Source organism: Pipistrellus kuhlii, unplaced genomic scaffold (assembly GCF_014108245.1).
Source record: "Pipistrellus kuhlii isolate mPipKuh1 unplaced genomic scaffold, mPipKuh1.p scaffold_m20_p_18, whole genome shotgun sequence".
Classification (NCBI taxonomy): domain Eukaryota; kingdom Metazoa; phylum Chordata; class Mammalia; order Chiroptera; family Vespertilionidae; genus Pipistrellus; species Pipistrellus kuhlii.
This window is the reverse complement of record NW_023425493.1, coordinates 21,198,112-21,213,657: the sequence shown is the minus strand read 5'-3', so window position 1 is coordinate 21,213,657 and position 15,546 is coordinate 21,198,112. Positions and strand designations below refer to the sequence as shown.

The window sequence follows — 15,546 nt, the reverse complement described above, 5'->3', positions numbered from 1 at the left end:
CCTATCAGGGACGGCCACCCTCATTTGAGCACCTTTCTAATGACTTCACTGGAAACCCACGATAATCAGTTTTCCTAAAACCCCAGGCAGTGCCCTCACATGCCTGTGGTTAACTAGGCAGGATGAGGTAATGAGAGCCAGAGAAAGCCTGGGTCTAAGCGGAAAGGTCTGTCACGGCGGCTAAGACACGGCTGTGCTCTCTCTTTGGTGCAAGTAATGTATTTGGTCCTGACCCGGGTGTATGCCCTGCTTTGGGGGAAATGAGGTGACACGAGGCCATAACCCTGTGACTGAGACGGCCGTGTGGGACTCAGGGTCCATCCCTCTCTGGCCAAGGCTGGGGGACGCCTGGCCCTGCACAGGGGCCCGGTCCACACTGCTTCCCGGGAAGGGGACGCCCAGCCTCTCAGAGGTGCGGCAGGATCCCACCTCCCGGAGAAGCCCCGGGTTGTTTTCCCCTGGTCCTGCTTGCACCGCCCAGAGGGGGTCAGCGTGGGGTTCAGTCATTGGACAATTAGCCTGTAACTAGCACCTGCCCTGCCTCGGTTTCTCCTTTATTTCAGGAGAGCGCCTCTCTGAAGCGCCATGGGAAAGAGGACATTGGGTGGCAGTCTTCTCACTGGGCTTTCTCATTTGGGGCAGGACGCACAGCAGAAGGAGGGAGACACAGATGTGGGGAACGGACGATTATGTTTTACCCCAGCCCTGCTGCTTATTAGCTCTGTGGCCTTGAGCAGGTCACTTGACCTCTCAGAGCATCTGGAACAAAGAACGGATGCCTGGGATTCTGCAGATTAAATGAGAATAGTGCTCATAAAGTATTGGGCACAGTACCCATTATCTGACAAACAGGCAGAAAGCCCCGAGGCTGTTATAATTTCACACACAGATTAGGTAGGCCAGGACTGTGCTGTGAGGCTGGGGGTTCAGTGGGGACCCACAGTCCTGGCACTGCCATCCCTGAGCTTACAGGGACGTCTGGCCCAGGGGCGCATATGTAGATTTGGGAGCCGTCAGTGTTTGGCTAGAAATTAAAGCCATGGCACAGAAGTGGCCACCAAGGAAGAATAAATAGAGCCCAGGCATAGAGCCTGTGATGTCAGGGTGCCTCTCAGACAACCAGGGGATCGTCCGTCCAGGAGACCGTCTGTCCAGCTCACTGACAGCAGCTCACACCTCCAAGAGCCTTTCTTGTAAAAGCCATTGCGGGCAGCATTCATCCTGAGTCTCAGCCTGCCTCTGCCCCCACCTGTCCCCACCACCCACCACCCACCTGCAGGCAGAATAAAGGATGTGATCTGAGATGGGAATGATTCCTGGGGACACTTGATGTCCTGCGGTCTCCTGCTAGCACATCCCCTGCAGGTGAACCCCCTTAGCCTCAGACATTCCTGCAACAATCACCCCACTTTCCTCAATAGGGGCATCATTCCATTCGGAGCCTTCCTGCCCGGCATGTTTTTGATGAGCTGTGCAGCCCTGCAGGCCCCGGCCCGCCCCGGGAGCTCTGTCTGTGGTCGGTGGTGCCTGCAGGAGTGGGTGAGCTCATCCCTTCCTTAAGCTGAGACACAGGCCCCGCGGGAGGGAGAGCCAGGAGGCTCCTCGTGCTCCTGACCCTGGGCAGGACTGCTGGCCGAGGATTCCCCTGCCCGCCAGCCCCATCTTCTTTCGAGCAATGACTCTGCCCAGGAAAATCTGAGCTCAAGCATGGAATCGACAAGGTTGTAATTATCGAGGACATCTTGTTACAGCTCAGGACAGGGACACCCAGGGCTGCTACAGGGCTTCTGGGGCTTCTCGTATTCCCGGCTTCAAAAAACAAACACTGCGCCGGGGCTTTGCCCAGCGTTGCGGTTATGGCAGGAGTCTGTGGCTCTGCATGCGCTGGGAGCGGCTTCGGAAAGAACATCTGCAGGCCGTTTGTGGCCCAGAGAACTGTGAGCCCGGCTGGGCCTGGGGCCTGGATGGCAGGAGAGGGCAGAGAAGCTGAGATTGCGTTTCACTCTGTTCTGCCCGGGACCAAGAAGGTCCTCTGAGAGCAATCTATGGTTTTGGGGACGGCAGACAGACGCGCACAGGGGTTAGGGCTCGGAGAAGGGACCCTGTGCACCTGGGTCATCGCTGCGGCCTGGCATAATCGGGTGCACTGCTTCATGCCTCTGAGCTCCGTCCTGTCTGGGGAGTAGGTGGAGAAGATGTGCGGGGCTGCTCCATGCCACCAGCTGAGCTGGGAAAGATGCAGTTGTAAAATAGCATCCTGTTCATCCTGCACCCACCCAGCAGCCCATTCTGCTGGCTCTCCTCTCCTCCTCTCCCCCAACCTCCGACAAAAATCTCCAGGGATTCCAGGGCTTTTCTGGCGCCTTTAGGTATTGGAAGAGAAGCCTTTGGAAAGGCAGGTCCATCCCAATATCAGAGCCTCAGTGTCCATCCAGGTCATATCTTTCTTTTCACCCACCTCCGGCCTGATGCTGGAATTGGAGGTGAGTGGAGGGGACCAGGGACAGAGGTTGTCCTGGGCTTTCCTTCCTCCCCCTACCACACCTGTAGCTGCTGCTGGCTCCCCCAGGTGGCTGACGGAAGCACAGAGGCGGGGGCAGGAGAGAAGGGAGAAGGGGTTTTTATGCGCTGGGCTGGTGTGGTTCCCTGTGGTCATCAGATGCCCTTGTTATAACAGCTGTGCCCGTGCTCCACCCACCACTCCTGTGGGAACCTCCTGTGGTTTCTGCACAGTCCCGTCTGTCCTGCCCGCTGGGCGCCTCCTCCTGCGGTTTGCCCACAGGGGCAGCACTCTCTGGCTGAGCGTGGACTGCGCTCAGCTCTGGCTCCGGTTGCCTTCTTTCTGTGGCAGGACTTACCTATCCTTGTTCCCCCGAACTTTGGGGTGTTTGCTCTGATTGCTCTGCCCCGGTGGCACTGACGGATTTGAGGGGGATTGAACCCCTCTGTGCCCATGGGAAGATGGGATGCAGCAAGAGGAACTATGCACAAGGTAACCCATCAAGGGACCCACAGAGGGACCGCAGCATTTCTCTGAGTGCTAAGCCGAAGGAGGACTCGTTCCAGCTGGGATGTGGAAGACTTTAGGGAGAAGTTATTTTTATTGGAAATTGTGAACTTTCGCTGGTCTGTAGGCAGAAATGGTGAACGGGACACTGGCCTAGAACCTTAGCACAGGCGTGGCCCTCGCTGGCCATAGTCCCCAGGACAGCATGCTCCATCCCTCCGTCTACACGTCCTTCTCTGCGCAGGACAGAGCGCTGACAAGCATGGACTCGAGCCAGACTGCCTGGCTTCAAACTCTGCCGCTCTTGGCTGTTTGCCTGTGGGCAAATCATATAAGGTAGCTAACTGTGCCGTGGTTTCCCTGTCTGTAAAATGGGGGTGATAATAGTAAATCCCAAGAAGTGTTGTTGTGAAGATGACGTGGTAAGTGTGGAACACTTAAAATGGTGCCTGGCACAGCACGCGCTCTCTGGGCCGCCATGAGATTGGCATCATCCATGGGGAGGACAGCATTAGGGTTGTTGAAAAGATTAGGGACTAGGGGACCAAACCCTGGCACACAGTGGGCCCTCAACACAAGACAGTTCTTCTCCTTGTCATTATTAAAATGCAGGTGAGAACAGAATTAGACGTGCAGAGAAGGGCCTCCCAGCAGCGAGGACAGTGCAAGGGAAGCAAAGACAGCAGGCAGGCATGTGCAGTGTGTGAGGATGGAACAAAAGGTGATGTAGCCAGAACCTCAGTAGATGCCGGACAAAAGTTTTCTGCTGGTTTTCCCGCTGCCTGTGGACACTCAGGGTCCATTTTAAAAGGCCAGTTTCCATCAGCAAATCTCCTTGGCTGTCTTCCTTTTCTCTGCCTACAGGCCTGCTGGAGGATCTGCGCCTCGTCTCTCCAAGGATGGGGACCTTCTGCTCCCTCCTGGGGCTCCTGTTGGGCTCGGTGCTCCTGGTGGCCTCGGCGCCGGCCCCTCTTGAGTCTCACAGCTGTAGTGACAAGGAGCAACAGCTGACTGTCAGCCACACCTACAAGATCGACGTGCCCAAGTCTGCCCTGGTCCAGGTGGAGGCTGACCCTCAGCCCCTCGGCGACGAAGGGGCCTCGCTGCTGGCCCTGGGAGAGGCCGAGGAGCAGAATATCATCTTCAGACACAATATCCGCCTGCAGACACCGCAGAGGGACTGCGAGCTGGCAGGCCTTGTCCAGGACCTCCTGGCTCGGGTGCAGAAGCTGGAGGGCGAGATGGCGGAGGTGAAGGAGCGGTGTGATGTCCAGCGTTGCTGCCAGGGAGCTGCCGGTGAGCCCTCTCCTGGTATTCATTCAACAAACCCTTGGTGAGCACCTTCTCGGTGCAGGCGTTCCCCAGCCTCGTGAGCACGGTTCATCCCTGCCCCTCACTCTGGGTTTCCCCGGGGAACCTCATCGCTGGCACTAGCTCCAGGGGCATCTGCCAGCGGAGCAGAGAGGCACGTGAGTGAATCTGAACTCCTGGCTAAGGCTTCCCCATGAGAAGGCTGCTGGGTGCTGTTTAGCCAATGGGCCAGTCTCTTCTCTGGGGAATGCAGTGGAGCTGAGAGGGCCTACGGTTCTCAGAGCAAGAGCCCTGCTGGTCTGCTCTTTGGGGCCTCCAGGGAAGGAGGCCCTCACCCCTCTTTCCTCTCCTCTCACCCCCCCTTTCCTTCCCTGGCAGGTCAGGGCCCCCAGTGCAGCGGCCACGGGACCTTCTCGCAGGAGACCTGCGGCTGCCGCTGCGAGCAGGGCTGGGAGGGCGCCGCCTGCGAGGTGCCCTCCTGCCCTGGCGCCTGCAGCGGCCACGGGCGCTGCGAGGACGGCCGCTGCGTGTGCGATGAGCCCTACGTGGGGGCGGACTGCGCCCACCCCGCCTGCCCCGGGAACTGCAGCGGGCAGGGCGTGTGCGTGCGCGGGCGGTGCCAGTGCCACGCGGACTTCACGTCGGAGGACTGCAGCGAGCGGCGCTGCCCCGGCGACTGCAGTGGCCACGGCTTCTGCGACACGGGCGAGTGCTACTGCGAGGAGGGCTTCACCGGCCTGGACTGCTCGCAGGGTGAGAGCACCGCCGGCTGTCATTTAACACCTTTTAAAAATTACCTTTATTTAAATTTTATTTTATTGTTTAAAGTATTACAAATATTAGTACATATGTCTTCTTTTCCCCCCATTGACACCCCTCCCCCCCCAGGGTCTCGTGCCCATTGGTTATGCTGATACCCATGCGGACAAGTCCTGCCGTTGATCTCTTTGTCCTCTGCAGGGGCTCCGCCTCTAGCCCACCTCAGATTTGCCTGGGGGGCTTGTTCAAGCACAGATGGTTGGGTCTTAGAATTGGCGTGTTTTAAAAAAAAAAATTTTTTTTTTATTGGTTTAAAGGAGGAAGGGAGAAGGAGAGAGAGAGAAAAAACAGCAATGATGAGAGAGAATTATTGATCAGCTACTTCTGCATGCCCCCTGCTGGGGATGGAGCCCATAACCCAGGCATGTGCTCTTGAACTCGAATTTACGTAACCGTGACCTCCTGGTTCATAGGTAGATGCTCAACCTATGTTGAACCACACCAGCTGGGCCTGGGAATTTGCATGTTGTAACAGGTGATGTTAATGCTGATGCTAGTTTGAGGACCATTGGTCTTAGGTGATCTAATGGCTGTGTGTGTGTGTGTGTGTGTGTGTGTGTGTCTGTGTGTGTGTGTCGGTGGTCCATCAGATGTATGTTCCACACCCACACCTGTTATGACAGTGGAAGCATCATACTATCATAACCAGTATGATGGATGTGCAACCAGTGCTCACTGTGTTCCGCCCCTCTTTCCTCACCTTCTCCTGTTCCCGCTCCCCACGCAGTGGTCGCCCCCCAGGGCCTGCAGCTGCTCAAGAGCACGGAGGAGTCGCTGCTGGTGAGCTGGGAGCCCTCCAGCGAGGTGGACCACTACCTCCTCAGCTACCACCCCCTGGGCAGGGAGCCCTCCAGGAAGCAGATACAGGTGCCCAAGGAGCAAAACAGCTATGACATCCTTGGTTTGCTGCCTGGAACCAAGTACATAGTCACCCTGCACAACGTGAAGAAAGGGGTGCTCAGCAACCCCCAGCACCTGCTGGCCACCACAGGTGAGGGACAGCCTGGGCCCAGGTTGCCCAGGAGAGAGGTGCTGTTTCGAATGTTTTCCTGCATTGGTCCCTGCCAGTCCCCTTCCACCCTGTTCCCTGGATTTGGGGCTGAAACACAGCTGCTGAAGTTCTAGGTTCTGGAGGAAGTCTCAGTTCTGGCCCCTGCATTCTACTCACAAAGTATTGGTCCTCCTGGCTGGTGACAGAGCCTGCTGGATTGTGGAACCCAAGGGGTCTTCTCCCCCTGATTGCCTTGCACCCCCACACGAGCAGCCACATACCTGCATCCCCAGGTCCTACAAGTGAGGATCTTCGGAGCCACCTGTTAGATTTCCCTCAGCGGGAAAGAAGGGGAAGAAATAGGTCATTGATGAAAGTGTAATGAAAGGTTATTTACAGAGGTGTGGGTGGGGTTTGGGTGGTCTAACACCCGAGGGCCAGCATCAGGGGGGATGCACCCCAGGCTGAAGGGGCAGGAGGTGGGAGTTGGTACTGGGACCCAGAGAGAGCGGGGAGAGGCTGCCCGATGAGTTGCTTTAGGTAAAGGGAGGCAGGCAGGCCCTGTGTCCCCTGGAAGGGATGAAGGAGGCCTCTCCAGCCCCCTGGTCTTCTGGTGACTCTCACTGGTGGAACCCAACCAGGAGCCAGAGGATAAGGGAACCTGGCTAACACAGGTCATAGAGCCATAATCTGGGATACAGAGCAGGATGGGGGTGGTCTGGAGGGACAAACCATCAAATCGCCAGGGCACCAGCAAATGCTACCAAAATGTTTGCAAGGATCAGCACCGCTACTTACTCTTTAGCAATTCTCATGAAAGGTCTTAAAGCTGCTTAGACATCCAGGGGCTTGGAGGAACCCTGTTGTGTGAGTGGTTATGATTCATTCCTTCACTCCACATATTTTATTGAGCACCTACTATGTGCCAGGCACTGTTCTAGATGCTGATAAAAATGAGCTGCCTTCAGCCTTCCCTAAACTCCTGGGGAAAGATCCGGGAGACCTAGCTGGGTGGGCCTTGGGCACACGGTGTCTGCAGAAACATCTGGCTGCCTGTCCTTTTGGCGGTGGAGCAAGGGCGGCTCAGGGTTGCAAAGGGCCGTGAGGGACTTGTCTTCCCGGGAGCACAATTTGTGAATGCCTTTGTCAGCACCCTCCAGCCAGTGACCCCCCCTTGGAACATCCCTGCATTTGAATAAGTTGCATTTATCAATGTTGCAGCAGAGGGGGATGCACCCCTGGGGGACTCGTGGGCGTCTTAGTTGGAGAGTGTCAGAGAGACTGGTGTAGGACGTGGGCTGTGTTCAGGGGTTCGGAAGGATTCAGGGAAGCACGTTGTCAGGAAGTGGGGTGCTTCTCTATTTGGCATCCTGGAGATTCTTACCTACAAAGGGAGAGGCTAACGCTGTGATTGCCACAGAAGCAGCAGTCTCTTAGGAGAGAGCTTGTTTGGCCTTTTTGTGGTTTGGATATTGTTCATGAATGTGTTCAGACATGATCACGAATGGTCTTGTTTTGGTCTTGATCTGTCATGGCTGCAGAGTGCCTTGTCCAACATTGACGTTAAGTTCAATGGGAGAACACAAGGCCTACGTGTGCGAGCCAGGCCGGCTCCCAGCTCTCAGCCGCTCTCTCCTCCTCCCCTCTCTGTCACTGCCTCTGCCTTCAGACAGAACAGTGCCCAAAGCCCCGGCGACAGACATTCTGAAAGTCTTAGCCACCCCTCTCGGCTCCTTGCTCCTCTGGGGACTTGTAAAATGTGGCCAGGAAGCTTGTCTTCCTGTCTAATCCGATTCAAGTGAAACCATTCTCATTTGCTCCCCAGGGGAGCCTCAGCCAGAGAGATGCGTACCCCCACAAGAATCGTGAACATGTCAGCAAGTCCCTGCTTTTTCCTTTGTGAGCGCTGCAGGGCCTTCTTCACTCCTCACCTCCTGCCCTGCAGTCAAGGGAGGGAGAGCCTCAGGCGAGGCGGGCAGGTGGGAGCGGAGGGCGGGGCCTCAGAGGGGAGGCTCCCGGAGGCTCTTTGTCTATAACACAGTGAACCAGGAGTATTCAGAGCCCAGGGGCTTTGAGACCACTGAGCTCACTGCCCCTCACAGATTCTCTTTCCCACGCCCTCCACCAGGGCCAGCCAGCTGAGCTGGGAGCACTGCCAAGGCAGGGAAGGTGGGGCTGGGACTGAGGAAGGGAGCAAGGCTGAGAGCCTGGGGACTTGTCTCCCAGGCAGGCTCATCAGCTTGGGGTCTGGCGACTGGAACTCAATGTGCCCTTAAGACCCAAACCCCTCTTCACCACTACCCACAGCTCTTCCCTTAGAGCCACATCGCAATCCATTCTGTTGTGTTAATCATTAAATTGTTTTTTTTTCTGAGTGGAGGGGTAAAGATTTAGCTAGTCACACTTTCCTATGAATGAATGTGTGCAGTGCTTCCCCCTCCCCCCCGCCCTGTCACAGGATGGACAGGATGGGCAGCCAAGCACACCAGGGACCTGGTGGAGGTGCCAAAGTCTGGTCAGAGGTCAGGAAGGGTACCTGGAAAGACCAGGATAAAGTTCACCTACTTCATAGTTTTGCCTCGGATTAATCTTCCAGGAGCATTTGGGAGGCTGAGGAAGGAGGGGGTTGTGGTATCAGAGTTATACTCCAGAACATCTGAAATGCATCCCAAACTTACATGGATGGGAAGTCTAGGCCTCTATTCTGGGGCTCTGCAGCTAGAGGCCGAGTGTTCAGTTCAGAGCAGCCTGAACCCTGGGCCGAGTGGACGAGAGGGCTGCTGGTCCCGATGGGATGGGATGGGGTGGGATGGGATGGAACGGGATGGGATGGATGGGACGGGATGGGACGGGATGGGATGGGATGGATGGGATGGATGGGATGGGATGGGATGGGATGGATGGGATGGACGGGATGGGGTGGGATGGATGGGATGGGATGGGATGGATGGGATGGGATGGGGTGAGATGGATGGGATGGGATGGATGGGATGGGATGGGATGGGATGGGATGGGATGGACGGGATGGGATGGGACGGGACGGGATGGGATGGGATGGGATGGATGGGATGGGATGGGATGGGATGGATGGGATGGACGGGATGGGATGGGATGGACGGGATGGGATGGGACGGGACGGGATGGGATGGGATGGATGGGATGGATGGATGGGATGGATGGGATGGATGGGATGGACGGGATGGATGGATGGGATGGGATGGGATGGATGGATGGGACGGGATGGGATGGGATGGATGGGATGGGATGGGATGGGATGGGATGGGATGGGATGGATGGGATGGGACGGGATGGGATGGGATGGATGGGATGGGATGGGATGGGATGGATGGGATGGATGGATGGGATGGGATGGATGGGATGGATGGGATGGATGGGATGGGATGGATGGGATGGGAGGGATGGATGGGATGGATGGGATGGGATGGATGGGATGGACGGGATGGGATGGGATGGATGGGATGGGATGGGAGGGATGGGATGGGATGGGGGGATGGGAGGGGATGGATGGGATGGGATGGGATGGGATAGGATGGGATGGATGGGATGGGATGGATGGGATGGGATAGGATGGGATGGATGGGATGGGATGGGATGGACGGGATGGGATGGATGGGATGGATGGGATGGGATGGATGGGATGGATGGATGGGATGGATGGGATGGATGGGATGGGAGGGATGGATGGGATGGGATGGGATGGGATGGATGGGATGGGATGGATGGGATGGGATGGATGGGATGGGATGGGATGGGATGGATGGATGGGATAGGATGGGATGGGATGGATGGGATGGGATGGGATGGATGGGATGGGATGGGATGGATGGGATGGGATGGGATGGATGGGATGGGATGGGATGGACGGGATGGGATGGGATGGATGGGATGGATGGGATGGGATGGATGGGATGGGATGGGATGGGATGGGACGGGATGGATGGGATGGGATGGGATGGGATGGGATGGATGGGATGGGATGGGATGGGATGGGATGGATGGGATGGGATAGGATGGGATGGGATGGATGGGATGGGATGGGATGGATGGATGGGATGGACGGGATGGGATGGGATGGGATGGGATGGGATGGGATGGATGGGATGGGATAGGATGGGATGGGATGGACGGGATGGGATGGGATGGACGGGATGGGATGGGATGGATGGGATGGGATGGATGGGATGGGACGGGATGGATGGGATGGGATGGGATGGATGGGATGGATGGGATGGGATGGATGGGATGGGATGGATGGGATGGGATGGGATGGGATGGGATGGATGGGATGGGATAGGATGGGATGGGATGGATGGGATGGGATGGGATGGATGGGATGGGATGGGATGGATGGGATGGGATGGGATGGATGGGATGGGATGGGATGGACGGGATGGGATGGGATGGATGGGATGGATGGGATGGGATGGATGGGATGGGATGGGATGGGATGGATGGATGGGATGGGATGGGATGGGATGGGATGGATGGGATGGGATGGGATGGGATGGGATGGATGGGATGGGATAGGATGGGATGGGATGGATGGGATGGGATGGGATGGATGGGATGGGATGGACGGGATGGGATGGGATGGATGGGATGGATGGGATGGGATGGATGGGATGGGACGGGATGGATGGGATGGGATGGGATGGGATGGGATGGATGGGATGGGATGGATGGGATGGGATGGATGGGATGGGATGGGATGGGATGGGATGGATGGGATGGGATAGGATGGGATGGGATGGATGGGATGGGATGGGATGGATGGGATGGATGGGATGGGATGGACGGGATGGGACGGGATGGGATGGGATAGGATGGGATGGGATGGATGGGATGGGACGGGATGGATGGGATGGATGGGATGGGATGGATGGGATGGGACGGGATGGGATGGGATGGGAGGGGACGGGACTGGATAGGATTGGATGGGATGGGATGGACAGGATGGGATGGGATGGGACATGATGGAACGGGATGGGATGGAATGGGATGGGCAGGCACAGGAGGCTTTCCCTGAACAGAGTCTGTTCTCCACCATGTGCACACCAACAGTTTCTTTGTGCCTGGGTGGTCCTAGGACACCTGTTGAGAACCGTGTGCAGGGCTGCAGCCTGCTCTGTGCCCAGAAAGGAAGCTGAGCTGGTAGCCAGGGGCCTAGAACTGAGCTTCCAGCCCTCCTCTTCACGTCTTCTCCTGCCCCTGCCCCCGCCCTAGATCTTGCTGTGCTTGGCACCGCGTGGGTGACAGATGAGACGGAGAACTCCCTGGACGTGGAGTGGGAGAACCCCCCAACCGAGGTAGACTATTACAAGCTGCTGTACAGCCCGCTGACGGGGCAGGAGGTGGCCGAGGTCACAGTGCCCAAGAGCAGCGACCCCAAGAGCCGATATGACATCACAGGTAAGAGCCAGCCCTGGGATGGGAGGGGTTTGCTGGGGATGCTGAGGCAGGGACAGCGTGTGCACAGTGTGTCCTGGGGCCTTAGGAGTCACTTGAACCCTGACCCCAGAAACTCCCAGACGTGAGCCCACTCTGGAAGCCCAAGGACTCTGCTCCAGCGTCCCAGAGCGACACCAGAATCTCAGAGTGAATCCAGAATCTCAGAGCCCCTGCTTAACAGATGACTCATCTGACACGGTCTTCCCTGTCTCACCCTGTCCGTGTCTCAGAGAGATGTGAGGGCTCAGAGACTTCCCTTTTGGAAGAATGTGTGCGTGTGTTGTGTGTGTGAGATATAAAGAGGAGGGAGGGAGGGAAGGAGGAAAGGAGGGGGGCGGAGAGAGAGAGACAGAAGGAGAGGGAACTTGATTGATGAAGATAGTGTTTTCGGCATAATCCATGGAAGGCGTTGCTGGGTGCTGGGCTCGGGGAAGTCCTGTCCCAGAGGCCGGAGCCAATGCTGTGAGAACAGGAAATCAGAGGCTCTGAGGGAAACGGGCCACGCAGGGCCACGTTATGTGTTGTGACACCTGCAGCTTGTACAGTTTCCAGGGCCGTCTTTAAGAAAAGCAGTATGGCAACCATGAATACCCAATTTGTCCTATGGCTCCAGCTGGGGTCTGTTCCTCCATCGCTCCGAGTTCCGTGTTGAGTGGCCGTCCTGGGGTTCCCATTGTGCAGTGAAAACCAGGGTCTCACTCATGCTGCTCTTTGCCTGCACTTGCCACCAGAGTCTGGGTGTTTGTGCCACGAAGAACAATCATTCAAGTCGGTGCTACAGAGAAATAACAACAAAAGGCAGAGAAAATAAAAAAAATAAAAAGGTGGTGGTGGGGATTAGGCAAATTATTACAGTGAGAAGGAAAGAAATGTTTGAGGAAAAGGATTGTTTGGGCTGTAAATACACTGGGAAGTCAGTGCTCGGTGGTGCACTGTGTGTGTGTGTGTGTGTGTGTGAGAGAGAGAGAGAGAGAGAGAGAGAGAGAGAGAGAGGGAAAGAGAAAGAGAGAGAGAGAGAGAGAAAGAAAGGGAGAGAGAAAAGGAGTGAATGGGAGCTTCCTCTCACCCCTCTATCCTGCCTGCCCCGCTGAAGGATAAGTCGGTGCTCAGTTCTGGGGCCCCACTGGTCCTGCAGCTCTTTCCCTGCCTTACATGGATTAGTGTGTAGGTGGGAGATTCTGGCAGGGGGCAGGGGACAGGGGAGCGGTGCTGGGGTCCGGGCTCCGGAGCCAGTCCTCAGGCCCAGCACTGGCTGCTTGTTTGCAGGTCTGCAGCCCGGGATGGACTATAAGATCACAATTGTCCCCGTACGAGGAGACCTGGAGGGCCAGCCCATCTTCCTGAATGGCAGGACAGGTAAGAGCTGCCGGGAGGCACCGGAGCTTTTCTCACGTTTGCCTTCTGCTGTTTTCCTCAGCTCACTCCATCCTGGGCAAACTCTGGGATTTAGGTGTAGAGATAGTCTGTCTTCGTGACCTGAAGTCTGTTTTGGGGGGCACAGGGATGCTGGATTCAGACTGTGGGAGCCTTTCCGGTCACACTTTTAAAATTTACTATTATTATTATTATCATCATAATCATCATTATAATTATTAAAGGGCCCTCTTGAAGTCCTCTCTCAGCGTAGGGTTCAAGCAGAGGCCAGTGTCCACCTGTCTCAGGTGGTGGAGACAACCTCTTGCGTGTGTACACTGTGGAACAAGGTCACCCAGAGGAACTAGATCTTGAGGATTTGTGACCTTGACCAGCCAATGACTGCTCTAGTTTTTCTTTTTCACATATTTTTATGAAGAAATTGATGGCCCGACCAATGTGGTCACTGATCGAGTGACTGAAGACACGGCGGTGGTGTCCTGGGACCCCGTCCAGGCTGTCATCGACAAGTACGTGGTGCGCTACACCTCCGCTGACGGGCAGTCCAGGGACACGGCCGTGCCCCGGGAGCAGAGCAGCACGGTCCTCACGGGCCTGACGCCTGGGGAGGCGTACAGAGTCCACGTGTGGGCCGAGCGGGGCGGCCAGGAGAGCAAGAAGGCCGATACCACGGCCCTGACAGGTACGGACGGAGCAGGACCCTGGTGGCAGGGAGGAGGCCGACTTTTGAATCAGGAGGCTGGTGTCCATGGGCCGCAGCTCTTTTCTTTGTAAGGGTTAGGGAGGGGTTTGCGAAATAAATTTCAAATTGTATAATTATGAAATTTTTCATTTTTAAACCTCAAACAAAAGATACAAAAGGTCACACTTATTTGGGTTGGAATTCCATACGCAGCTCCCTCAGAGTAGGGTAACTTATTTCCTAATTTTCATTTTTTTTGGTTGTGAAAACTCAAAACATTTGGAAGTTGAATGCTTATCACTGTTTGCAGTGAAGGTACAGGCACTTCACATGTGATTGGAGCTCCATCAGGTGTGGGAATGGTTTGTGTGCTGACTCAGCACTCACCAAACTACTGACTCTGCCTGGGACTCTCAGAAACCACAAGGTCTCCACACTCCACCTAGCGCTCCGCTCAGCTCTGACAGGTGTCCCAAGACTGCCTGGCATACCCAGAACATTCCTTCCACTTACACCCTCCTCAGCACTGTCTCTGAGTTCACAGGAGCCGGATCCGGGAGAACACTTGAGGCTTTCAACACTTGACAAGAAATCATTGAGAGAATCTCACCCAGGTTACTCACCTATACGCTCAACAGATCTTATAAGTAGGGCTATTTCTATCAGCCCAGACCTCAAATGCCATTAGTTAGAGTCTTGGTTTTTTGACCACAGACATAATGTTTTTTAATGTGTTTTTTTTCTTTTTAAAATAGATTTTTAGAGAGGAAAGAAGAGGGAGAGAAAGATAGAAACATTATTGAAGAGAGAGAATCATTGATCGGCTGCCTCTTTCACGCCCCACACTGCGAATCAAGCTTGCAACCTGGGCATGTGCCCTGACTGGGAATCAAAGCTTGACCTCTTGGTACACAGAGCTCAACTTCTGAATCACGCTGGCTGGGCAGCATAATGTTTTAAGTGGAAAGAACTGGAAGCTCCTATTTCCAGGATAATTTTCTTCCCCAAAAGAATAAGAGCAGATATTGAGATTTATTGAAGTAGAATTCCTTTCAGGCACAAGGAGTTGGAAACTGAAAGAACCCTTTTTATAAATTCAGTGGAAAGGAGAAAAAGACCATTTTTTTTAAAATCCAAAAGCAACTTGTAGGAAAAGTTTACAAATTTGAGACTTTATGGTGGCTTTGTCTGAACACCCTACTTCTCATGAAATGCAATTAGACCATCCTTGAAATTCCAGACCACTGTTTAATTAAACCCTCAAGTTATCTCAATCATTTGCATTTAACAGACTCTGAAATTTATCTAGGTCATCATTTGGGCAACCTGGCCTTTCATGAGCCAGAGAGTTGCTAAATACTGCCCTCTTTTCTTTCTCTTAAAGACATTGACAGCCCCCAAAACCTGGTGACCGACCGCGTGACAGAGACCACGGTCACCATCTCCTGGGAGCCGGTGCAGGCCGCCATCGACAGGTACCTGGTGCGCTACACCTCCGCCGACGGAGACACCAGGGAGGTGCCCGTGGGGAAGGAGCAGAGCAGCACCGTGCTGACGGGCCTGAGGCCGGGCGTGGAGTACACGGTCCACGTGTGGGCCCGGAAGGGGGACCGGGAGAGCAAGAAGGCCGACACCAAGGCCCCCACAGGTAACAAGATAGAGGCGGTCAGTTGGAATTGAATTTTGAGCACATGGTAACAAAAGACATGGCCTGAGTTGAGAGACTTTGCAGAGCAAGTCCTAACGCTCCAACAGGACAGCACATCTAGTGCTCATCTCCGTGTGCTGCTGCTCCTGCAGCTCTGAGCTGCCCAGAAAACCCTCTACCCACTAGAAGAGAGACATAAAGTTGTGCAGTAGCAGTGTTGTTAGCAGAATTAGCGGAGACTTTCA

The 15,546-nt window shown here is 55.3% G+C and overlaps 1 protein-coding gene across 4 annotated transcripts in view; it reads left to right on the top strand.

Annotated features, from left to right (window-relative positions):
* The first annotated feature begins 3,721 nt into the window (after positions 1-3,721).
* The window catches only part of TNN (tenascin N), a 31,271-nt gene continuing 19,446 nt past the window's right edge, over positions 3,722-15,546 (top strand). Inside the window, exons 1-7 of one of the 4 annotated variants that reach the window (XM_036442306.2) lie at positions 3,722-4,303; positions 4,697-5,071; positions 5,865-6,128; positions 11,373-11,558; positions 12,864-12,953; positions 13,390-13,653; positions 15,038-15,301. In XM_036442306.2, the coding sequence (XP_036298199.2) occupies positions 3,907-4,303; positions 4,697-5,071; positions 5,865-6,128; positions 11,373-11,558; positions 12,864-12,953; positions 13,390-13,653; positions 15,038-15,301 (1,840 nt within the window). In that variant the 5' untranslated portion in view covers positions 3,722-3,906. The remainder of the gene's footprint in view (positions 4,304-4,696; positions 5,072-5,864; positions 6,129-11,372; positions 11,559-12,863; positions 12,954-13,389; positions 13,654-15,037; positions 15,302-15,546) is intronic. The other 3 variants (XM_045583194.1, XM_045583193.1, XM_036442305.2) reach the window with 3 other exon arrangements.